We start from the raw sequence: 25,907 nt of genomic DNA on the forward strand, positions 1-25,907 counted from the left end.
TCCAATTTTTTGGATTCTGTCTGTGCATATGAATGCAAAAGTGATGAATGTCATTAAATGGAAACTTAGTGGGGAGTTTTTCCAGGCAAGGGGAAGCAGGTTTGCTTGTATGCAGGGAGTTATAACACTTAAAATTGACAGCGGGTAAGCATCCCAACTGACACATCCTGTCCATATCTGGATTTCTGTAGGAGAGAAATAAAGACAAGTAGGGGTCCTAGATCTTCTGGGTGCCCTCAAGGTTAGTGTTGGCAGCCTTGGTCACTTCAATCTATGCCTACTTGGTTGGAGAGGTTGCCCTCTTTCTCCCGTCCTTTGCAGACCTCACCTTACTGAAGGCCCACATCTGTCAGAACCTCCAGTCAACAGTAAAAGTCCCGAGGAGCAGCCTTCCCAGGTCTCTTCACCATTTCTCTGGCTGCAGCCTTAAAAGTCCAAGTGCTGGTGAGCTCATGTAACTCACATTGAGATCCCTTTGATTAAATATCTCCCCTTGACAGAGTGGAAGCATCATTTCTCCCACTCTCCATGTAAGGTCAGCAAACCCAGAGGTGGGCTGAAAATGTGTTGGCCAAGTTAAAGTTAAGTGTGCGTACTAATAATTTGGGTCCAGAAAATTTGGTGCTTAATATTGTTTTTTGGTTCTTTATATTTTGTGATATATTACACCCGGACACTTAAGGCACCATTTAAATGCAAAAGACAAAGTAGACTCTCTATTGCCTTGCAGAAAGAATTTAAAGTAACATTATTCTTAATATTTTCAACCTTAGTGTTTTATTTTAATATCCACACTTCCAATCCTGAAATGCAAAGAAAATGACCAGATTACTGTCAAGCGGTGGGGAAATGACAATATTCTGTCATTTATTTTTGAGCACAGGAGACTAAATCCTTTTACCTTGCTCATTAGCTGTAAATCCTAAACAAAAAGCCATTCGAGATATGGGCCCAGAAAGCACGTGGGTTACAATGCCTATTGGAATTCACAAGATTTGGTTGACATTGACCAAGTCATATTCATTGGGCAGAATTGTCCCAGAAATTGGCAAAGTTAGATTTGGGGCAGGGAATGCGGCGTTTAACCCGTCGACAGCAATGGTTGCTTTTTGCACCCTATTGTGCGGCTCTTAGTCAAAAACATTTGCAGGCACGGATTCCACACATTGATTCCAGTGAGCTGCAGTTGAAGTTAAACAAAGAGCTGCCCTGTTGTTCTCTGCCATCCAAAGACTATCTCTGGATCATTTGGTGAATTCAGAATTATAAATGTTCTCAATAGTGAATGTGAACCTAATGTGCTCCTGTTTACAGGTGTGTTAAGTCTTTTGGATGTTAAAAGGACAGCTTAAAGGATTACTTAGTGTTGTATTCTTTGGGGTTATCTTTGAATTAATGGTTGCTTAGATATTCACTGTTTGTTTTAAAATGGTTAACTTGAGTTCATAGAATATACATTGTTTTGTTTTAAAACATATGGGTCCATTTCTGCTGTACCATTCTTGTAGAGTGAGCCGTGTGCTCCCCATACCACTACCTATTAAAAGTTGTGGGTCAGACGAACTCCATGATACATTTTGGGATTCGCTAAACCCTGACCCATAACACTATGCTGATGTGACGATGCTCAACCAAGTGAGGATCGAGCACTGCAGTATCTATCAGATTACTGAAAGTGATGTCTCCTGTTTCCCAGGCCTCTGTCATTCACTAATGACGTTCCCTTTACTTTTCAGGCATATTGAGAAAGCAGCTGAGGGGTTAATGAGCCAGGACCTCAAGTGCAGCTCTGACAGCAGCACAGAAGGGGTATGCACTGACCCGGACATTGAAGACTTGTTACAGCTTTCTCCCACACCCTCCACTATTGTAGGGACACACATCTTGGTGGGACTTAATTCTAGAGAAGCTTTGGGGTCACAATCTGGCAAGCATATCACAATGTCTGATCCACAGCAGGCCTCTGTGCTTAGTCATGCCTCAGTTGCTCGAGTTCCAAAGACCAGGTAAGGAAAATTAGGACGGGATTCTGCTACACACCTCAGCAAGGTTCAATGGAGGAATGCATCCACCTTCAGTCTGAGGTGATTGTGTTGACAGGACAATGCACCGAGGTCAACACCGGTAGAGTGGCAGCTGCAGGAGATACCTTGGTCCAAGATTTCTGCCCTGCATGGCTGTAGGAGCTGCACTCCATGGCTGAAGCATTTGCTAATGTCCACCAGCATTTATGCCGGTGGTGGTGGGGTGAGTAACTGCAGCTGTCCCTCTGTCTTGAGAAGACAACCACAGGCCCTTAAGAACCCACAGGAAGGAGGATCAGCTGGTGCACACCATCCACCAAAGGGACTCTGGGAGTCTCCCGTCCATCCAAATCCCCTGTTGCTGTGATGACAGGGGGGTGGCACTGCTACGCAGCATGACGTTGAAAGCAGGCGGGGCCACCCATGTCGCAGCCCTCCAGAGGATGCCCACCGAGGTCATCACATACAACAGGATGCAGCAGTTAGCAGGTTGCTGCCACCTGGTGAGAACGCACCAAGATGTAGCTGCAGAATAAGGAAGGTGAAGAAGTTGTAGTTGCACAGCATGGGCACGGGTATTAATCACTTGTACCTAATATTCACTTCCGTAAATAAACTCTCACTAATTTTACCCTTTTAAAATTTGATTTCTGCACAGGATAAAGGCAATGTGCTCAGTCCAGGGCTTCTTCCTTGTGCTTTGTGCAACCTAGCCCCCCAAGCCATCAGCTTCAGTCTGCGGTGACACCATGGTTCTCAAGGGTTCAGCTCACGATGGATGCCATGGGATCAGGAGAAGTTAAACTTTTCCCGCTGCATTGTCATGATACGACCCTGGTCATTGAGAGCATGCGAGCTGCCATCAGCCAGCCAAGAGTCATACATTCACGTAAGCTCTGTGCAATGTCCCCATTGCAACATGTAACCATCCTCTTGCAATGTAGGAACTATGGGCACCTGTTGCGTCTCCATGACAGGATCTGTATCACAGAGAGTATGGTGCTACCATCAGTCAGATGGCAGTACAATGCTCATAGATGCCATGTGAAGATAACAGGTTATTTTCACATGTTATGATATCCTCATCATAATCTAGTGGCAATGAATACCTCACAAGCTCGCCTGCCTCATCTGGACATCGCATGTCCTCATGGCCGACATTCTTGCCCTCGAAGACCACCTCAGCCTCACCCCCCTTCAATGTTCTCCTCATCACAGGAGATGTGCTGCTCCTCAATCTCCAACTCAGGCAGTTCCTCCCCCTGTTGCATCGGCAGGAATCACAGGGTGCAGCAGGCAACAACGATGCAAGATCCTGCGGGGATTGTATTGCAGAGTTCCACAAGACCGGTCCAGGCACCAGAATCTCATCTTCAGCATCCCTATGTTTTGCTCAATCAAAGTGCGAGTCACAGCACAAGCCTCATTGTGTCTTGTTTCTACTGCAGGAGCCAACCCTGCATCATCTGTGGACCTTGAAACATGTCATGGAAATGAGAAAGGCTCAGAATGTAGGAATTGGTCATTTACCCTGGGAATCGAGCACATACCTGGACGATGGGTTCACATAGTTTACAGTTTGATACCACGGAACTCTAAGTGCCATGTGAGTGTGATCGATGGCACCCTGCACCTCTAGAAAACCAGAGATGTGCGCAAGCATCCTGGCTTGCCTGATCTCGCTTGAAATTAACAAAGTTGTGTGTTTTGACGAAGATTGGGTCCATGACATTCTGGTTGTACTTGTGTACGGAGGCTGACAAAATCCCGCAGAAGTCACGTGGTGCCCTGGAAGGATCCACTGGTGTAAATATTGAATGCCGCTGTCATTTCCAGCGATACTGGCAGTGGGTGTCCTCCCATCCCTGTGGTGCCAAATCCTGCAGCAGGTGGCAAATGTGACCAACCAGTTCCCTGGACACGTGTAGTCTTCAACGATACTGGTTCGCGGACATCTTCAGGTATGTCAAGCGCAGATTGTAGACCCTGGGTCTAGTGAGGCACCTACGAATGACCTGGCTCTCTGGGGGTTATCTTATGCATGTGGAGAAGGCCCCGCCACCCTTTCCCCCTGAAAGTTCTGCTCCTCACTTTGGTGAGCCAGGCCCTGCTGTTAACATCGTCTACTTCTTCTCTCCTGCCTATGAAGAATGACAGTGAGATCACCAGGCCCTAAGTTTCTGATGGTCCTTTCACTGCCATATCAAAGAGAGACTTAATGGTAAGTATCTGTCTGCTAAAGACCACTCTTTCTCCATTCATCATCTACCTCTCAAAGCCCATTGACTCATGTACTGGCCACAACATTGATGCCCAGTCCTTCATTCATATGGTGGTTGGGCAAGACCCCATACCACTCCCACTCCACACCCCATGAGTGAATGGTGCTAGCTTTGGCCACTGGACTGAAGCCTGAGCTCTCATCTGAGGTGCAGGCATTATCCTAACTTTCACTCCAAGGCCTTGCACTCAGCTTTGCTAATAGGAGCCACGTGTCAATAGGCACTCCACTGCAGCATAGAGTGGATGATTAGGAGCGCTATCCTTGGGCACTGTGCCATGGCTACCTTTTTAAAGGGATATTATCATTTGCCCAGTCTGGCAATGGTACAGCCACACCAAAGCAGTCATTTTATTTTGAAGTCTGTGCACCAAGGGTTAAATGCTGAGCAGCAATCATTAACACTCTCATACATAAGTGCTGCTTAAGTGGGCATAATTGTGTGTCCAGTCTGATTCCAAACATGTCAATTGAGCTCAAACTAAACAGTCTCAGCTGCAGCAGAATGATCATCTTTGACATAGGTTTCTATTTGCAATTCCCTGCCTTCACCCTGCCTCCTTATGCCCACCCTTACCTCAATTGCATGTCACCTTCAGTCCGTGCTGACTATCAAACCACACCCCTAACCACATTGAAGTCTGTATCCCAGGCTTCCCACCCTTCACCCCTGCAGTGAAGCCCGGGTTCCGACCTTCCCGTCTGAACTGAAGCCTGTGCCTTTCATCCCTGCACTGAAATCGATGTCCTGGGTTTACCTTCACAGGCCCTTCAAGCAGCTGTATAAGCTGCCTGCGACTCTGCCCGTACACCCACCCGAAGACGTGTAGACGTTCGGTGGGTGCTATACCAGCTTGAGTGTACTCCCCTCCAAGAGGCGTCCACCCCAGTCGTACATTGTGGCGTTCTGACATCACGCTACTGTGGAAGCTTTTGATGTATGGGCATGATTCTGGTGCATGGGTCAGATAATGACTGCTAATGTTGTGACATTTCCAGTGTTGAATGGTAGGAAACCTGGCCCGCCATTGAAGAGGAAGGGGACATTTGCATCCTGCATTTACGCTGACGGGAAATTCTGGCCCCTGCGTGGAATTTTGAGCCCACATTATTGACCAGCGTAAAAGACGATGCAGGCGCAAAATCCCACAGAAAACCAAATTCTAACCGACGAGATCGCGTTTCCCGATTTTCCACGTCCCTCGCCTGTTATGCCCAGGAAGGTAGGGAACTTCATTTAAATATATTAGCATCTAATTTGCAAGTCGCCCCACCGATATCCCCACCCTCTCTTGAATATCCCTTCACATCGGCACGTTTTACAACAGCTCCATTAAAAACATGAACCTGGCACCTCTGAAGGGAATGTCAGTGTGCAGGTTGCCTTTACGCACCAGGGAGTTGAATGTGGAGGGGGCACCGGGGAGGAGATGGGGAACCAGCTGAGTCATTCCTTGGACCGGGACTGGGGTAGTGTTTGAGCCTTCGCTGATGGGGGCTGGGGGGGGGGGGGGGGGGGGGGTAGTGTGGTTTGCTGCTCATAGGCCATCAATATTGTGGACTTCTATTTCTCCAAGTGGTCTGGCGCCTGATGTGGAGTTAGTGCTTCTCGTGTCCCCTTGCTGGGGTTTAAGTGATGTTTCGTTGGAAGGATTGTCTTTCTGGAGTAGAAGCTGGAAGTGGGTGGGAGGGAGAAAATTCCCAGGGCCAGCACAGAAGGCGACTGTGTGGCCTCAGGGTGGAGTGCATGGGCATTGATCCCCCATTCTCAGGCTGCTTCAGGGCATGAGCTGTGTGGATGTACAGTGCCACTGGTCATGGAGTCCAAGCTGTCAGGGGTGTAATCATGGGTGGCTGGCTGCTCAAGATGGGAGGCTTGTTTGATCCTCAACCCATGAGAGAAGGGGAATAAAAGTGAAATCTAAGGATGAAGCAGAGTGCAAATTGGAGTCTTGAAAGAACTCACGCAAGCCTCACCGGTCACAGGAGGAAGCCACTTCCCAAATCACACGCCTGGCCCTTAATGAGTTAATTATGCTCACTTAGTCAGTATTATGATGCACAGGGATTCGACTTCGTCAGAAGTGCTGAATAGCAAACGAAGGAGCAGCGCTGAGGGCTCATTCACCCTCCCTAGGCAGTGCCATGGATGCTGGCAGTGAGCTTGCGGTGCCACAGCGTGATCTCCAGCCATTGATAATTTCTCTAGCCCCATCGGCATCTACTCCCTGCATTTGATCGGTGCCTGTTGGATAAGGACAGGACTAAGAAAAACCCGAGGAAAAGAAAGCCCAGGAAAACTGGGAGAACGATTCTGCCCCACAGATGGAATCAAAAGTAGAAGCTCCCTTTCCTGTGAGAAACAATGTGGACAGCATAAGTGAAGGAAGAAGACTGGGAAAAAACTGAGCAGAAGGATAATCAAGAAAACAAGGCAGGCAAAAGGCGACAGGTATTCAGATTTTGGTAGTTCAAATCAGGGCAGGACCTAATCAATTAATGGGAGGGAGTTGGGGAGAGTTACAGACAAAGAGATCTCGGGGTACAGGTTCATACCTCCTTGAATATGGAGTCGCAGGTGGACAGGGTGATGAAGGAGGCATTCAGCATGCTATGTTTTATTAGTCAGAATATTGAATACAGGAGTTGGGACGTCTAGGATATTGTTAAACTAGAAAGAGTGCAGAAGAGAATTATGGATGCGACCAGGACTTGATGGTCTGAGTTATAACGAGAGGCTGGTTAGGCAGAGACTTTTTTCCCTGGAGCGTAGAAGGCTTAGGGGTGATCTTATAGAAGTCTACAAAATAATGAGGAGCATAGATAAGGTAGATCGTCAACATCTTTTCCCAAAGGTAGAGGAGTCTAGAACTAGAGGGCATAGGTTTCAGGTGAGAGGGGAGAGAACAAAAGAGACCAGAGGGGAATTTGTTTCACACAGAGGGTGGTGAGCATCTGGAACGAGCTGCCAGAGGCAGTGGTAGAGGCGGGTACAATTTTTTCCTTTAAAAAACATTTAGACAGTTACATGGGCAGGGTGGGTATAGAGGGATAATCGGGCCATATGCGGACAAGTGGGCCTAACTTAGTGATAGAAACTGGGCGGCCTGGACAAGCTGGGCCGAAGGGCCTGTTTCCATGCTGTAAACATCTAGGATTCTATGTCTCTATTTCAGTTTCTGGAATAGAAGTATAGGTATTATCACTGCAAAGACTGTCATTGATTGGCACCCACTAGCTAAGCCTTTGTGAGCTGAGCCCCCAAGCATTGAACTCCATGGCTTACACACACCCCTCCAGTTGCGATCCCAGTTGATGTTATAACTGCACAGGAAGATCCCGGAATGGAACCCTGGTTCGAAAGACCATAACTTTAATTTTTTTATTAAGATGTGGAGGAACAGAGTCACAGGAACATTAATTAATTTTAACAACAAGAAAATACATTTATTAAACATTATAAAAATTGGATTATAATTCAATACTCTTTCACCCCCCCCCCCTTAGTTTAACCATTACACATATGTTTTAAGATTACCATGGATTACAAAATTAATATCAATTTGCAATGGGCTCAAAATCCCTTTTATAACACAAGATGACGGTGGACAAATACAGTCTACACTCTGAACTCCAAGTGAATATTTGTGGATGTCTCCCCAGAATCCCCCCAAATGATTGTCATGTGAGGGTTTCCGAACTCCACTCCTGAAACCATGCTTTAAAATCTTCTCTCATAATTATGCTTTCCCTTTGTGGTATGCATTCAGAAATCCAGACCAGATTTTCCAAATTACACTTTTAAACAAAGCTTCCACTTCATTTTTAACAGTGAATCCAGTCCAGGACTTTACACCAATCCCTTTTAAGAGAATTTCCTTGACTTGATGACTGTCTAAACTTCACGATTGTTTTAACTCTCAATTCCCAGACTGCATTAAAATGACTTCAAATATTTCATCTAAATCTGAAGTCTGATGTCCCACTTTAAATCTAGCTAATGCAATCGTCTCTTTAACTCAGTACACTTGTTTACTCTTCCTTGAATTCTTCTAAACAATAACTTGACCGGGATTCTCCGCGCTGAAATCGCGCCTCGGCGCGGGGGCGAAGAATGGGGTCTCAGACCTGCGGCTCCGGGATGCGGTTCTCCATGGACTGAAGAGTCGCCACCAGCCGTCCGCGCGCGGTCAACGCAGTGCCGGTCGGGGGCCGTTGAAAGAGGCGCCCGCTGCGATTCTCCGCGATCAACCGACCGAGTCCCGCCGAGTCCTGCCGGTGTGGTTCCCATGTGGTTTCACCCGGTGGGACCTTGGCGTCGTGGCTGCGGGCGCCGTCCTGGTGGGGGGGGGCGGGGGATCAGACTCCGGGGGGGGGGGGGCGCCTCCATGATGGCCATGCCCACGATCGGGGGCAACCAATCAGTGGGTGCGTGCATTCTGGGGGGGGGGCGGCCTATCTTCTTCCGCGCTGGCCCGCTGTACGGCTCCGCCATGTTGCACGGGGTCCGGCGCGAAAATGGCCGGCGCGCGCATGAGTGGACCCGTGGCCTGTAGCCACCTAAATTGGCCAGCTCCTGATTTAAAATGGCGAACGGCAAAGGCTGATGGGAAAGTCAGCCAACATAGACAGAAACCAGCAGCTGCAGGTTTGCTGTGTATTTACCTCTGCAAAGGCCAGACAACATCGATACCAGCGACCATCAGCATAACAAAGCAGCCATCTGCATACTGATGAGTAATCCCCGGGAACAATAAGTAACATTTTGGACACACAAAGCAAAGCCAGACTCCTCGGCGCCAGCAGGAGCCAACACAAAGGAGGTGAACGAGCACCTCAAGACCGCCCATCGATCAGGGAACCGCTCCAGTATTGGAGAAAATCGAACCAAGCGATTGGGACAAAGTCCAATCACTTGGGACCAGGTACAGGGTCCGCCCCGAAAGGTGGGAAACCCCTGGGGACTATAAGAGTTGAGCCCCAAGTTCAAATCGCTCTCTCTTCACCTCTGCGTCCTGCCCGAGTCACCCAGCAACACGAACCAACATTGACCGTGACCGGTGCAATGACTCCCGACAGAAGTAAGTCTTAATTCAACGCTCGCTACAAGATATGCGCTCCTAGCTACCAATCCGTACCAACTTCGAATCCCGCAGACTCAGAACCCGAACGAAAGGCCATTTGTTCCCCTGATCTGTTGGGCCAGTCCGAAGTTAAGTATAGGCTGTTAGTTGTAGAAGTAGCTTAGACGTAGAATTTGTGCTTGAGGAGCGATTACTGTGTATAATAAATGTGCTTTGATTTGAATCTTACTAATCGGTGCATTGGGTTATTGATCATTACTCGGACTTGAACCTTGTGGCGGTATCATAAAGATACCTGCCGACTCGAGAGCAAAGGTAATAAAACAGAGCAATTGAACCAAGGAGAAAATCTGCAACAGGCCGGAAGTGCAGGGCCCGTATCGGCAGCAGCAGCTGCCGGGAGCACGCCAGGGCCCTGCTATCCCCCTGAACTCCGTAGAATCACTTCGGACTTTTCGAAAGAAGTATGAAGTGATTCGCGCCCGTTTTCCGACGGGTGTGGGGACATAGCCCCATTTTCATGGAATCCCTTGTCTCTGTTCTCTTAACTCCAGAAGTCTTGGACACTTTTCTTCATTACTCCAGTTTCCTTAACTAGCTGACCTTCAAATCCCTGCACTTGGTTTCATTAACCATTACTCCATGGTACAGATTTTCTTCTGGCAAAGCTGAGAGATGATTCCTCTCTAGCCTTCTAGAGGCAACTGCTTCTAGCAGAGCTGTGAGAGCTGCCTTCTCACTCACTACCTATCTTCAACTACAATTAAATTAGCTAAACTAAAACTTGAATGCTTCTCTACCTTACTAGGCTCAGTTGCTAAGCAAGCATTGCTGGTTTATTTATTCTTCGTGCCATAGCACCTCTCTAAGCACAATAGAACACGGTTGGAACTTAACCAACTTCCAAACTTACAAAGACCTTTGTCCGGTATGAATCTAACAATAGGTTTTACCCTTCCAGGCACAGAAACATTAAATTAAACCCACTTAAAACTATATTAATGTTCACCAATAAAAATGTAAATACCTTAAAACTACCTTTGTTTTCCTAACAACACAGATTTAGCCCACAGTGCAAGGGGCAAATAATACTGACCTCATCAGTCAGCCCTTACACAACAAGTTTGGTGGCACATTTCATACACCTGGGAAGTCAGCACACAGGTCAGGTCAATGCACTCATGTGCCCTCAGTCCTCTCCATTTTGGGGTAAGTAGCCCACCACAGCTATTCAAGGTAGATGCCCAATTGTCAGGTGGAGTTTGGAGAGGCTAGTATGGGGACAATGCCATTGTGTGAGAGAGAAGGGAGTGAAGTTCTTTGGCAAGATGCTCATATAGATGAATGCGGAATGAGTGGATGGCCCATGTCTTGAGAGGGCTATGGGTCAGGGCATTGTCAGGACCCTGGATGCTCACTTTTCTGTTTCCTTTCTTTCAATTTTTGGATTGAGATAATCATGGAGCCAGTCGAGCTGGCAGTGCTATTTTTTTTTTTAATGATTTACGGGATATGGGCGTCACTGGTTAGGCCAGCATTTATTGCCCTTCCCTATTGCTAGCAGTGAACCAACAGCAACAATGTCAACATGCAGCTGCATGTGGACAGGGCCAGTGCCCTGCAGAGGAAGGGGTGTCAGAGCCCACTGATTTACTAGGTGCAAGGCTATACATGGATGTGGTTTGGCGGAGACACAAGTGGCAACGGGTCTAACGGAGGATAGCATCACACCTCCAGATGTCAGAGATCCAGTGCTGGAGACGTCTGCTTTTGTCCCAAGGGATGGTGGACCACTTGTGCCAGATGATGTAGGGGTTGGTACTACATGGACTGGGTGGTCACCCATTATCTGTGGCTCTGAAAGTTATAACCACGCTAAACCTTTATACCAGTGGTTCTTTTCAGGGTTGCACGGGTGACCTATGCGGTATCTCCTAGTCTGCCACACATGAGTGCATAAAGGAGGTGACAGATGCGCTATTTGCAAGGGCTCACCAGCACATCAACTTTGACCGGGACCTTGGGGCGGCACCATGGCACAGTGGTAGCACTGCCTGTCTGTGTGGAGTTTGCACATTCTCCCCGTGTCTGGTTGGGTCTCACCTCCACAACCCAAAGATGTGGAGGGTAGGTGGATTGGCCACGCTAAATTGCCCCTTAATTGGAAAAGAAATTAGGTACTCTAAATTTATTTTAAAAAATAAACTGTGACCGGGACCAGGTGAGCCGGGGCACCAGTGCCATGGGCTTCACCTACATGCTGGCTTGCCCAAGTGTAGGGTCTCATAGACTGCATGTACATGGCTCTGTGTTCCCCATGGCGGCATGGGGTGCCCTTAGTGACTACAAGGGATTCCACCTCCTCAACAAGCAGATCATCTGTGACCTCGCCATGCGCATAATTCAGGTGTGTGCCCGTTTCCCAGGGACAATCCAGGACAGCTACATTCTCAGACGCTCTCAGGTCCCAGCCATATTCGAGGGAGACCAGTGGCTGGAGTGATGGTTCCTCGAGGTCAAAAGGTGCCCTCTCATGAGGTGGCTGATGATGGCAATGTGGAGGCCCCCAACACAAGATGAGACCCGGTACAATGAGCCATGCGTCTACATGTGAACTGCTCGAGCAGTGATGAGATGAAAAGGGCGTTTAAACTCCGAGGTAACGGAAAATCATGATTTGGTGTCAAACCGACGTCTGCCGCGATGTTGGAGTCGGAAGCTATTCTCCGCCCAATCGCATTTCCTGATTTTGCCATCGCCCGACGAAGAATCCTGCTCTACCCGCCATGACCATCCTTCCAGGTCCCGCCTCGTGAGCAGGACCCTGCCCCGACCCTAGTCATTGCCACTCCACTTCCCCACCCCCAATAACTTCTTTGTCACTTCCTCTCAAAAACACTTCACCCAGTATCGACCCCATCCTCCCACCATTCACACCTCGCAGGCCCATCAAAACTGTCCATACGGGTTCCAACAGCCGCGGCCCCTCTCTCCACCCCGCTCCTGTTCACTCGCCAACATAATGTTTGCTAGCGCGATAGCACCGGCCGGAGCCCCCTCACCCCTCCAAACCCCATTACATCAAAAAAAACAAGATCACCAAAACCAAGTTATCCATAACATGCATACAAGAAAAAGAACCCAACTCTAAAACAGCAAAAAAGAGAAAAAAAAGAAGAGAAAAAGTAAAAGAAACAAAAGCTCAGCCAAAAACTGCCAAAAGTCCAAATTCAGTCCAGCCCCAGGCCTTCTGCTCTGCATTCATAAATGCCTCTGCCTCCACCACCGTCTCAAAATAATAGTCTCTGCCCTTGTACATGACCCTCAACTTCACCAGGTAGACTACACCAAATCGCACGTTGCCTTTGTGCAGCGCCGCCTCCAAAGGCCGCTCGCCTCCTTGCCAGCTCCGCATCATCAAGATATTGTCGCTGGACTAGTAATCCAGTGACCCAGGGTAATGCTCTGGGGACCCGGATTCGAATCCCATCATGGCAGATGGTGGAATTTGAATTCAATAAAAAATTTGGAATTAAAAGTCTAATGATGTCCATGAAACCATTGTCAATTGCTGTAAAAACCCATCTGGTTCACTGATGTCCTTCAGGGAAGGAAATCTGTCCTCTTTACCTCGTCTGGCCTACATGCAATTCCAGGCCCACAACATGTGGTTGACTCATAAATGCCCTCAGGGATGGGCAATAAATGTCGGCTGAGCTAGCAATGCCCACATCTCATGAATGAATAAAGAAAGAAAAAAACACTCCACTTCGCACCTCTGCCTCGCCCATTTCAGCACTCTCCACTTCACCTCGAAATTATGGAAACAGACAATCACCGCCTTCAGTAGCTCATTCATCCTCTGTTTCAGCTGGTGCTAGTACTGGGAGGGTTCCTCTCCCTCCCCCATTAGCTTCGTTATCATAGGCCTCTGGCCCTCCACCCTTTCGGGCACACCCACAATCCTCAGATTATGTCTTTGCGACTTGTTCTCCAGGTCTTCAACCTTGGCACTCAGCCCTCTGTTATGGGCCAGGGTTTAGAGAACACCAAAGTATATCATGGAGTTCACCTGACCCACAACTTTTAATAGATTTTGATTATGGGGAGCACAAAGGCTCACTTTACAGGTGTGATGCAACAGAGATCTAAAGTATTTTTAAAACAAAACAATGTTTATTTTATGAATCCAGTTAACATTTTATAAACATACAGTAAACATCTTATCAACTACCAACACTGATACATTCCCAAATACAATACTCTATAGATAACCCTTAATAACTTTCCTAAGTCAAAAGACCCTTTTTAACAAAGACAGCAGGTTTGAAATCTCTACAGAAACAGGCATTACTTTGAAATCATCAAGTGATCTGGAGACATTCTTTAGCATGTAGAGAGAAAGGCCAAAATACACCTCCTTGGTTTGAATGCAGCTCTCCAACTGAAAATGAAACTAAGACACACACGAGTAAAAGACAGAATCACACAGCAGCTACAGCTCAAAATGAAAGTAAAAGACAGAATCACATTCCAGCTCCACCCACACAATGACATCACTGCAGCCATTTGATAAAACACACTTTTCTTAAAGGGACTCTCACGTGACACCTCTGTTAATCTCTGCCACCCTCCACAGCTCCTCATCCACCGAGGTGAGATGGTCACTATGCCGTGACAAGGCCTCCTCCATCCCCTTCATTTTCTCCCGCACCGTTGTTGAAATTCTCATCAACTCCTCTCTCACCGGGAATCTCTCCTGCCCCCGCCTTAAGCGAGGCCATCATCCCCTACTGATGCTTGTTGAAATATTTCAAAAACAGCCATTCAAAATTGTCAGCCATCACTTCCATCATCGTCTCTACCATGATTGGCATGGCCCCCCCTGACAGGCTCTCTCCCACAATCTTTACTCCTGCTGCACCCCTCGGCCCAGTCGGCGGTGGACTTTCGTTTGCTGTCTTCTTCCCTGGGTTCTTCTTGCCAGTTTTTCACATTCTATAAATGCCCTAAACCTTCCCACAGCACCTTACAAACAAATCTATGCCAAAAACTGGGCTAAAACGGCCATAAACGACAACTCAGGCAGGAGCCACCAAACATGCAACCTCCACCTACATGCCACAACCGGAATACCTACCACCCAAAAAAGTTTACTCCTAAATTTGTTGTTCTTCAATGGGAAGCTGATTCACTATTACGTGTTTCACACTACCACTAAAGACAAATTTTGTCCCTTTTAATGTCTCAGCAGATTTTAAGTATGATCTGTCTTTTGGCCATTTTTATTCATGTTGCTCAGAAGTAGCAATTCAGTCTTGACATAATAGGCAAAATACAAGTTGAATACTATCGAAAACATTTAAAGATGTTTTGGGTTTAGGGCGGCAGGTGGCACAGTGGTTAGCACTGCTGCCTGCGGCGCTGAGGACCCAGGTTCGAATCCCAGCCAGGGTCACTGTCCATGTGGACTTTTCACATTCTCCTCATGACTGCGCGGGTTTCATCCCCACAACCCAAAGATGTGCAGGTTAGGTGGATTGGACACGCTAAATTGACCCTTAATTGGAAAAGAAAATAATTGGGTACTCTAAATTTAAAAAAAAAGATGTTTTGGTTTTAAGTTTGCTACTTGTGGAGACTTCCGGGTGCGGCGATGACCAGCTAAGTCACACGTTTCGGCACCTCCCGTTTTAACGGACTTTTGGGCTCTTATCGGGAGCCCCAACGGCAATTTTCGAAGGCTAAACCCACTGTGAGGCGACATAGAAGGGAGTCCCCCCGGGTGTGAATTGACAGAAGAGATAATAGTGGCCAGATTGCGGAGGATCCTCTGGAGCAGCGGCAAAGAAGGGAAGTGAGAAGCAAGATGGCGGCGGAGGGAGGCCAGTTGGTATGGGGCCTGGAACAGCAGGAGTTCCTCCGGCGATGTGTGGAGGAGCTCAAGAAGGAGGTGCTGGCGCCGATGCTGCAGGCGATTGAGGGGTTAAAGGAGGCGCAGAAGACCCAAGAGATGGAGCTCCATGGAGTGAAGGCAAAAGCTGCCGAAAATGAGGACGAGGTACAGGGCTTGGTGGGGAAGACGGAGACAGGAGGCACCTCGTATGGAGAGACTGGAAGCCCTGGAAAATAGCTTGAGGAGGAAGAACTTAAGAATCTTGGGTCTTCCCGAAGGGGCAGAGGGAGCGGACGTTGAGGCATATGTGAGCACGATGCTCCATACCTTAATGGGAGCTGAGGCCCCGACGGGCCCCCTGGAAGTGGAGGGAGCGTATCGAGTCCTCGTGAGAAGACCAAAGGCAGGAGAAATACCTGGAGCAATAGTGGTGAGGTTCCACCGCTACAAGGACAGGGAGATGGTCCTGAGATGGGCGAAAAAGACATGGAGCAGCAGGTGGGAGAACGCGGTGATCCGCGTGTATCAGGATTGGAGTGCGGAGGTGGCGAGAAGGAGGGCGAGTTTTAATCGGGCCAAGACGGTGCTCCACAAGAGGAAAGTGAAGTTCGGAATGTTGCAACCGGCAAGACTGTGGGTTACACACCAGGGTAAACACCACTACTTCGAGACGGCAGAAGAGGCGTGGACATTTATTGAAGAGGAGAAGTTGGAGTGGAGTGGGACTACCTGTGGGAAGTACTGAGGAGATTTGGATTTGGAGAGGGGTTCATTAGATGGGTTCATCTCCTGTACAGGGCCCCGGTGGCAAGTGTGATTACAAATAGGCAACGATCTGACCACTTCCGACTATATAGGGGTACAAGACAGGGATGTCCCCTGTCCCCGTTACTGTTTGCGTTGGCAATTGAGCCACTGGCCATAGCGCTGAGGGGCTCTAGGAAGTGGAGGGGGGTACTTAGAGGAGGAGAAGAGCATCGGGTGTCATTACACGCGGATGATTTGTTGTTGTATGTCGCGGACCCAGTGGAGGTTATGCCTGAGATAATGCAGACACTCAGGGAGTTTGGAGAATTTTCAGGATATAAATTGAATATGGGGAAGAGTGAACTGTTTGTGATGCACCCCGGGGAACAGGGCAGGGGAATAGATGATTTACCATTGAGGAGGGTAACAAGGGATTTCCGGTATTTAGGGATCCAGGTGGCCAGGAACTGGGGAACCTTGCATAAGCTTAACTTGGCACGACTGGTAGAGCAGATGGGAGAGGACTTTAGGAGGTGGGACATGGTGCCCCTGTCATTGGCGGGCAGGGTGCAGGCGGTTAAAATGGTGGTCCTTCCGAGGTTTCTTTTTGTGTTCCAGTGCCTCCCTGTACTGATTACAAAGGCCTTTTTTAAGAAGGTGGACAAGAGTATTATGAGCTTTGTGTGGGCTGGAAAGACCCCAAGAGTAAAGCGGGGGTTCCTGCAGCGCAGTAGGGACAGAGGGGGACTGGCACTGCCGAGTCTAAGTGATTATTATTGGGCCGCCAACGTGTCAATGATATGTAAGTGGATGAGGGAAGGGGAAGGAGCGGCGTGGAAAAGACTGGAGATGGCGTCCTGTAGGGGACTAGCCTAAAAGCACTGGCGACGGCGCCGTTACCGTTCTCCCCGAAAAAATACACCACAAACCCAGTGGTGGTGGCAACTCTGAAAATTTGGGGGCAGTGGAGACGACATAAGGGAGTGACGGGTGCCTCAGTGTGGTCCCCGATAAGGAACAACCATAAGTTCGTCCCGGGAAGGATAGATGGGGGATTTAAATCTTGGCAGCGAGCAGGAATTGCGAAATTGAAGGACTTGTTCTTAGACGGGACGTTCGCGAGTCTGGGAGCACTGACAGAAAAATATGGGTTGCCACCTGGGAATGCATTTCGCTATATGCAAGTGAGGGCATTTGTGTGGCAACAGGTGAGGGAATTTCCGCAGCTCCCGGCGCAAGAGATCCAGGACAGAGTGATTTTGGGGGTATGGGTGGGTGATGGTAGGGTGTCAGATATATAGAGGAAAATGAGAGACGAGGGGGAGACGATGGTAGAGGAGCTGAAGGGAAAATGGGAGGAGGAGCTGGGAGAAGAGATTGAGGAGGGGCTGTGGGCAGATGCCCTAAGTAGGGTAAACTCTTCGTCCTCGTGTGCCAGGCTCAGCCTGATACAATTCAAGGTTCTACACAGGGCGCATATGACTGGAGCAAGGCTGAGTAGATTTTTTGGAGTGGAGGATAGGTGCGGGAGATGCGCGGGAACCCCGGCGAACCACACCCACATGTTTTGGTCATGTCCGGTATTGCATGGGTTCTGGGTGGGTGTGGCAAAATTGATTTCAAAGGTGGTGGGGGTCCAGGTCGAACCAGGCTGGGGGTTCGCTATATTTGGGGTTGCAGATGAGCCGGGAGTGCAGGAGGCGAGAGAGGCCGATGTTTTGGCCTTTGCGTCCCTAGTAGCCCGACGAAGGATTCTACTTATGTGGAAAGAAGCTAAACCCCCGGGCGTGGAGGCCTGGATAAACGACATGGCAGGGTTCATAAAATTGGGGCGGATAAAGTATGCACTAAGAGGTTCGGCTCAAGGGTTCACCAGGCGGTGGCAACCGTTCCTCGACTATCTCGCAGAGCGATAAGGGAAAATAGGAAAGGTAGCAGCAGCAACCCAGGGGGGAGTGGGTGGGGGGTGGGGGGGGGGGTGGGGAGGACTCATTTGTGTCCTCAGGGGTTTATATATTAGTTATTTATATTAGATTTTACGAAGTTACTATTTTAGTCACTATTTCTGTTGTTTCTTATTTTGTTGTTGGCAGTTGCCGTTAGTTAGCATATTATTTATTTAAAAAACGATCAATGTATATATTATTACAAAGTTGTAAAATGGGAAATTTTTGTTTTTGTTTGATCGAAAAACTTTAATAAAATATATATTTTTTAAAAAAGTTTGCTACTTGTGTTATATTGAAGAGGTTGTATTAAATGTTTGTAAAGACTGAGATTCCTATCATAATTTTGTGGCAAACGTACAGAGAAGCAGCATGGACTCAATGGATCGAATGGCCTCTTTCTGTGCCGTAAACTATTCTGTGAGAATAACTTTTTGACCTTAATTAAATTTTTGTATCTTCTTTCAAGGCCAACTCTGGAAGCTGTAGAGTCCAAACAAAACAATGCTGCAAACCTTATTGCCAAATTAAAGGCAGATCTTGAACTAGCTGTGAAAAGGAAGTCACATGTGGAGGAAGAACATTGGAAATTGATTAATGATAGAAAGGAAAAACGTCAAGAAGCCAGGGTAAGTATAGATTAAATATATTTTATTGAAATTTTTCAAACAGAAATTTTCCATTTTTACAGCTTAATAAAGGAATATACATTAAACGTTATTTAAATAATATATTAAACTAACAACAAATGAAAAAAGAAATAAACAAAAAGCAAATATCAACAACTGGCAAAAAACAAAAACACGGGATAATACTCCCCCACCCACCCCTCCCCCTGGGTTGCTGCTGCTGTCCTTTCTGTTTTTCCATTATCGTTCCGCGAGATAGTCAAGAAACGGTTTCCACCGCCTGGTGAACGCCTGAGCCGATCCTCTTAACGCATATTTTATTCGTTCCAGTCTTATGAACCCTGCCATGTCGTTTATCTAGGCCGCCACGCCCGGGGGCTTCGCTTCCTTCCACATAAGTAGAATCCTTCGCCGGCCTACGAGGGACGCAAAGGCCAAGACGTCGGCCTCTTTCGCCTCCTGCACTCCCGGTTCTTCTGCAACCCCAAATATAGCTAACCTCCAGCCTGGTTTGACCCGGACCCCCACCACCTTTGAAATCACTCTTGCCACACCCTCTCAGAACTCATGCAGTGTCGGACACGACCAGAACATGTGAGTGTGGTTCGCCGGGCTTCCTGAGCACCTTCCACATCTATCCTCCACCCTGAAAAACCTGCTCAGTCTTGCTCCCGTCATATGCGCTCTGTGTAGAACCTTAAATTGAATCAGGCTAAGCCTGGCACACGAGGACGAAGAATTTACCCGACTTAGGGCATCTGCCCTCAGCCCCTCCTCGATCTCTTCCCCCAGCTCCTCTTCCCATTTTCCCTTCAGCTCCTCTACCATCGCCTCCCCCTTGTCTATCATCTCCCTGTATATTTCGGACACTTTACCTTCTCCAACCCATGCCCCCGAAATCACTCTATCCTGGATCCCTTGCGTCGGGAGCTGCGGAAATTCCCTCACCTGTTGCTTCGTAAATGCCCTCACTTGCATGTATCGGAAAGCATTCCCTGGTGGCAACTTATATTTTTCTTCCAATGCTCCCAGACTCGCAAACGTCCCGTCTACAAACAGGTCCTTCAGCTTCCTAATTCCTGCTCGCTGCCAACATTGAAATCCCCCATCTATCCTCCCCGGGACGAACCTGTGGTTATTCCTTATCGGGGACCACACCGAGGCACCCGTCATTCCTCTGTGTCGTCTCCACTGCCCCCAGATCTTCAAGGTCGCCACCACCACTGGGTTTGTGGTGTACCTTTTCGGGGAGAACGGTAGCGGCGCCGTCACCAGCGCTTTTAGACTCGTTCCCTAACAGGACGATATCTCCAGCTTTTTCCATGCTGCACCTTCTTCTTCCCTCATCCACTTACAGACCATCGACACATTAGCGGCCCAGTAGTAGTCACTCAGGCTCGGCAGTGCCAATCCCCCTCTGTTCCTACTGCGCTGCAGGAACCCCCTCTTTACCCTCGGGGTCTTTCCCGCCCACACAAAGCCCATAATACTCCTGTCTATTTTTTTGAAAAAGGCCTTTGTAATCAGGATGGGGAGGCACTGAAACACGAAAACAAACCTCGGGAGGACCACCATTTTAACCGCCTGTACTCTGCCCGCCAATGACAGGGGCACCATATCCCTCTTAAAGTCCTCCTCCATCTGCTCTACCAGTCACGTCAGGTTAAGTTTATGTAGGGTTCCCCAGTTCCTGGCCACCTGAATCCCCAGGTATTGAAAGTTCCTTGCCACTCTCCTCAGCGGCAGAGCATCTATCCCCCTGCCCTGTTCCCCGGGGTGCATCACAAAAAGCTCACTGTTTCCCATATTTAATTTGTATCCCGAGAACTCTCCAAACTCCCTGAGTATCTGCATTACCTCTGGCATCCCCTCTACCGGGTCCGCCACATATAGCAGTAAATCATCTGCATATAGTGACACTCGATGTTCCTCTCCCCCTCTAAGCACCCCCCTCCACCTCTTAGAGTCCCTCAGCGCTATGGCCAATGGTTCAATTGCCAATGCGAACAGTAACGGGGACAGGGGGCACCCTTGTCTTGTACCCCTATGTAATCGAAAGTATCCCAATCTTTGCCTGTTTGTAACGACGCTTGCCACCGGGGCCCCGTACAAGAGTCTAACCCATTTAATGAACCCTTCCCCGAACCCAAATCTCTTAAGCACCTCCCACAGATAGTCCCACTCCACCCTATTGAATGCCTTCTCTACATCCATCGCCACCACTATCTCTGCCTCCCCCTCCGGTGGGGGCATCATCATCACCCCCAGCAGCCTTCGTACATTAGTATTCAATTGTCTCCCCTTTACAAACCCTGTCTGGTCGCCATGTACCACCCCTGGGACACAATCCTCTATCCTTGTCGCCATCACTTTGGCCAGCAGTTTGGCGTCTACGTTTAGGAGGGACATGGGCCTGTATGACCCGCACTGCAGCGGGTCTTTGTCTCGTTTCATAATTAGTGATATCGTCGCCTCCGACATTGTCGGGGGTAATATCCCCCTTTCCTTAGCCTCATTAAAGGTTCTCGCCAAAAGCGGGGCCAGCAGGTTCATATACTTCCTATAAAATTCCACCGGTCCCGGAGCCTTCCCTGCTTGCATGTTCCCTATTCCTTTGATCACCTCATCCACCTCAATCTGCGCCCCCAGACCTGCCACCTCCTGCCCCTCCACCCTCGGGAACTCTAGCTGATCCAAAAAGTGTATCATTCCTTCTTTCCCCTCCGGGGGTTTGGACTTGTACAACCTCCCATAAAATGTCTTGAACACCTCGTTCACTTTCCCTACTCTCTGCTCCATCTTTCCCGTTTCGTCCCTAACTCCTCCGATCTCTCTCGCCGCCCCCCTCTTCGGAAGTTGTTGGGCCAGCATCCGGCTCGCCTTTTCCCCATATTCATACTGTATCCCCTGTGCCTTCCTCCATTGTGTCTCTGCCTTTCCCGGGTCAGCAGGTCAAACTCCGTCTGTAATCTTCGTCTTTCCCTGTATGGGGCCTCCGCATACTTCTTATCCACCCTCAAAATTTCCCCCACTAATCTCTCTCTTTCTTTAACCTCTTGTTTCCCCTTGTGGGCTTTGATGGAAATCAGCTCTCCTCTAACCACCGCCTTCAGCGCTTCCCATACTACCCCCACCTGGACCTCCCCATCGTCATTGACCTCCAGGTATCTTTCGATACATCCCCTCACCCTTCTGCATACCCCCTCGTCCGCCAGTAGTCCCATGTCTAATCGCCAGAGTGGGCGCTGCTCCCTTTCCTCTCCGAGTTCCAGATCCACCCAATGCGGGGCGTGATCTGACACGGCTATAGCCGAGTACTCCGTTCCTGCCACCTTCGGGATCAGTGCCCTTCCCAAAACAAAAAAGTCTATCCGGGAGTATACCTTATGGACGTGGGAGAAAAAGGAAAACTCTTTACCCATCGGTCTGGCGAATCTCCACGGATCTACTCCGCCCATTTGTTCCATAAATCCCTTAAGCACCTTGGCCGCTGCCGGCCTTCTCCCGGTCCTGGATCTGGACTGGTCCAGCCCTGGGTCCAGCACTGTGTTGAAGTCCCCCCCCATTAACAAGTTTCCCACTTCCAGGTCCGGGATACGTCCCAGAATTCGCTTCATGAATCCCACACCATCCCAGTTCGGGGCATATACGTTCACCAGCACAACCGCCTCACCCTGCAATCTGCCACTCACCATCACATATCTGCCCCCACTATCCACCACTATGGTCTTAGCTTCGAACGATACACGTTTCCCCACCAGTATTACCACCCCTCTGTTTTTCGCGTCCAACTCTGAGTGGAATACCTGTCCCACCCATCTTTCCTTAGTCTAACCTGATCCGCCAACTTCAGGTGCGTCTCCTGGAGCATAACTACGTCCGCCTCCAGTCTCTTTAAGTGCGCAAACACCCTTGCCCTTTTAATCGGCCCATTTAAACCTCTCACATTTCACGAGATCAGCCGAATTGGGGGGCCATTTACCCCCCCCCCCCCTCGTCGACTAGCCATCCCCTTTTTTAAGCCAGCTCCTCACCCAGGTCTCACGCACCCGTTTGTCCCCCAGATGGCGCCCTCCCGTCCCGACCACCTCGTCTCGTATCAGCTCCCCCTTACCCTCAGCATCAGCAACCCATTTAATCCCCCCCCCCCTGCTAGATCCCCCTCTAGCTTGATTACTCCCCTCATATTGCTTCCGGAAGGCAGCTAACTCTAGCTGACCTCGGCTTCCCCCGTTCAGTCTTTGACCTCCCTGCGTGTGAGGCTCCCTTCCTTCCTGCGCCTCTTTTCCCACTATAATTTCCATAGCGCGGGAAAATACCCGCGCTTTCCTCTCAGCCCCGCCCCTAATGGCGCAGTTCCCTCATTCCCTTTCCCTGTCCCCTTTTCCACCGGCGCCCACATTTCTTCGTGTCCCCCCCATCGGGGGGAGAAAAATTCCCCGTCCAACATTATTATACAGTAGCCCTCCCCTCGCCCCACTTTACATTTCGGTGCCACCACCTCGCTACCTCCCTCCGGACATCAATTTCTCAAGTCTAGTCCAATTTCTCATCCTGAATAAATGTCCATGCCTCCTCCGCCGTCTCGAAGTAGTGGTGTTTGCCATGATGCGTGACCCACAGTCTCGCCGGCTGCAGCATCCCAAATTTGACTTTCTTCCTATGGAGCACCGCCTTGGCCCGGTTGAAACTCGCCCTCCTTCTCGCCACCTCCGCACTCCAGTCTTGATACATGCGTATCACCGCGTTCTCCCATTTGCTACTCCGTGTCTTCTTAGCCCAGCTCAGGACCATCTCTCTGTCCCTGTAGCGATGGAACTTCACCACCATTGCTCTTGGTGTTTCCCCTGCCTTTGGTCTTCTCACGAGGACCCGGTACGCTCTCTCCACTTCCAGAGGGCCCGTTGGGGCCTCAGCTCCCATTAGAGTATGGAGCATCGTACTCACATACACTCCAGCATCAGCTCCCTCTGTTCCTTCGGGGAGACCTAAAATCCGTAAGTTCTTCCTCCTCGAACTGTTCTCCAGGGCTTCCAGCCTTTATATGCACCTCTTATGTAGTGCCTCGTGCGTCTCCGTTTTTACCACCAGGCCCTGTATCTCATCTTCGTTCTCGGCTGCCTTTGCCTTCACTCCACGGAGCTCCATCGCCTTGACCTTTTGTGTTTCCTTTAGTCCCTCGATTGCCAGTAACATCGGCGCCAGCACCTCTTTCTTGAGCTCCTCCACACATCATCGGAGGAACTCCTGCTGTTCCGGGCCCCATACCATCTGGGCTCCCTCGGCCGCCATCTTGCTTCTCCCGTCTCTTCTTTGCCGCTGCTCCAAAGGATCCTCCGCAATCTGGCAACTACTGCCACTCCTTTCCATCCACCCCCGGGGGGACTCCTTCCTTTGTCACCTCACAGTGGGTTTGGCCGAAAAAGGTTCCCGTTGGGGCTCCCGATAAGAGCCCAAAAGTCCGTTGAAACGGGAGGTGCCGAAACGTGCGGCTTAGCGATGCATCGCCGCAACCGGAAGTCCAGGGTAAGTATAGATGACAGACTCACAACATTCTTGAGTGCAGTTCCATTTGTACTGATTGAATTTTTTTTTAACATGAAATACAAATTATAGCAGTTTGGAAGCAAATGTTTCTTAAAAATGGGAGTGTTGTGTTGACCGATTGCCAGCTTTAAATTTCAGTTTTGACAATAAAAGTTCAGGTTTGTTCGTATGTGTTGAATATTAAAGTGAAGCAACATCAACAAAAGTCTGAAGAATTGAGATCGAATTGGTTTCTTCTTCAAAACCCATGTTCTTACCTATCAGCATTGCATCGTTTACAACAAAGACATTTTTTAAAAATTCATTCAAGAAACATGGTTATCACAGGCAAGATCAGCATTCATTACCAATTCATAATTGCTCTTGAGTGGTGGTGTTTCACCTTTTTGAACCACTTGAGTCCACATGGTGTGGGTACACCCACAGTTCTGTTCGAAAAGATTTTAATCTAGCTATGATGAAAAAATGGTGATATAGTCAGGTTGGTTTTGTGTCTTGCAAGCAAATTTATATGTGGTGCAATTCCCTGGCGCCTGCTGCTCTTATTCTTCTAGGCGGCAGAGGGTGTAAGTTTGGAAGATGTTGTCAGAGAAGCTGGAAGTTGCTGCAGTGCATCTTGCACATGGTACACACTTCAGCCACGGCGTGCTGAGAATGGAGTTATCAGCCAAAAACTGAATGTTGTCCTGGTTTTGCTACATGCAAAAGCATGAATTGCTTCATCATTTGTGGACTTGCAAATAGAACCGAACACTGCAATCATCAGTAAACATCCCCACTCTAATGTTATGATGGAGGGAATGTCTGTCAAAGCAACTAAAATAGGTTGGGCCTAAGACGTACAGAGGGAAACCTGCAGTAATGTCTTGGGATTGATACTAAGAGTTTGCACCACAGTGATAACTCCAACCAAAACTGAATAGTGCTTTATTTTTCTGAGGACTGAATATTTCTACAATTTTGCAAAGATGCTAATGCCTATAATCAAAATCTAACTATGTTACAATGTAGTAACCATCGGCTGATTGAAGTAAGCCAAGATGAGTCTCGAGTTGAGAATAAACACCATTATGGTCGATTTGGCTAAATGGGCTGCATTGTAAATTCATTGCAATTCTATGTAATTGCAAGACTCCAGATCATTTTTCCTTATTTCCTTAAGTGTTAAAGTAGAGGAAAATTTAAATTTCTGGTGCTATTCTCTAGTCTGGCAAGTGAGTTCTAAACAGCAGCTTTTATTCCTTTTCTATCCCCAATACCCACCGAAGAGTTCATTTTTGTGAATGTTGACTATGGGGAGGCTATTCATTGAACATCATGATTGAAAGGTTTCATTATAGGTCGTGATCAAGAAAAGAAAAGGCTTGCATTTCTGTAGAATCTTTCATGACCTCAGGATGTCCCAAAGCATTTACAGACACCAAAGTACTTTTGGACCTAAACTTTTCACCCGTTGGACATGAGCACTTGGCAGGTCTGGAAGCGTGTGCTTCTGGATGCAGTTAGCCCCAGAGCATGATTTCACGCTGACTGGCCAATTAATGAGCAGCTAGCATGAAACACGCATTGGAAGAGACACAGTGCTACCAGGGATGGCAGGAAGAGGACGGGCACTGAGAAAAAGGAAGTTGCTGGCTGGCATTTCTAATGTGTCCCTCAAAGGGACTGCCACTGCGGACCTGTTTCAGGGAGCTGCAGACCTATCAAAAAAATAAATTGCAATGGAAAAACTAAGCAAAGAGTGTCTCGGCAG

The 25,907-nt window shown here is 48.6% G+C and overlaps 1 protein-coding gene across 4 annotated transcripts in view; it reads left to right on the forward strand.

Moving 5' to 3' along the window:
• Positions 1-25,907, forward strand: part of ccdc178 (coiled-coil domain containing 178) — a 564,802-nt gene that overhangs the window by 174,604 nt on the left and 364,291 nt on the right. For 3 of the 4 annotated variants that reach the window (XM_072467841.1, XM_072467840.1, XM_072467842.1), the window contains one exon: positions 18,448-18,607. In XM_072467841.1, coding sequence (XP_072323942.1) covers positions 18,448-18,607 — 160 coding nt within the window. Of the gene's footprint in view, positions 1-18,447; positions 18,608-24,708; positions 25,225-25,907 lie in introns of those variants that run through there. The other variant, XM_072467843.1, reaches the window with a different exon arrangement.

This window comes from Scyliorhinus torazame, chromosome 11 (assembly GCF_047496885.1).
Source record: "Scyliorhinus torazame isolate Kashiwa2021f chromosome 11, sScyTor2.1, whole genome shotgun sequence".
Lineage (NCBI taxonomy): Eukaryota > Metazoa > Chordata > Chondrichthyes > Carcharhiniformes > Scyliorhinidae > Scyliorhinus > Scyliorhinus torazame.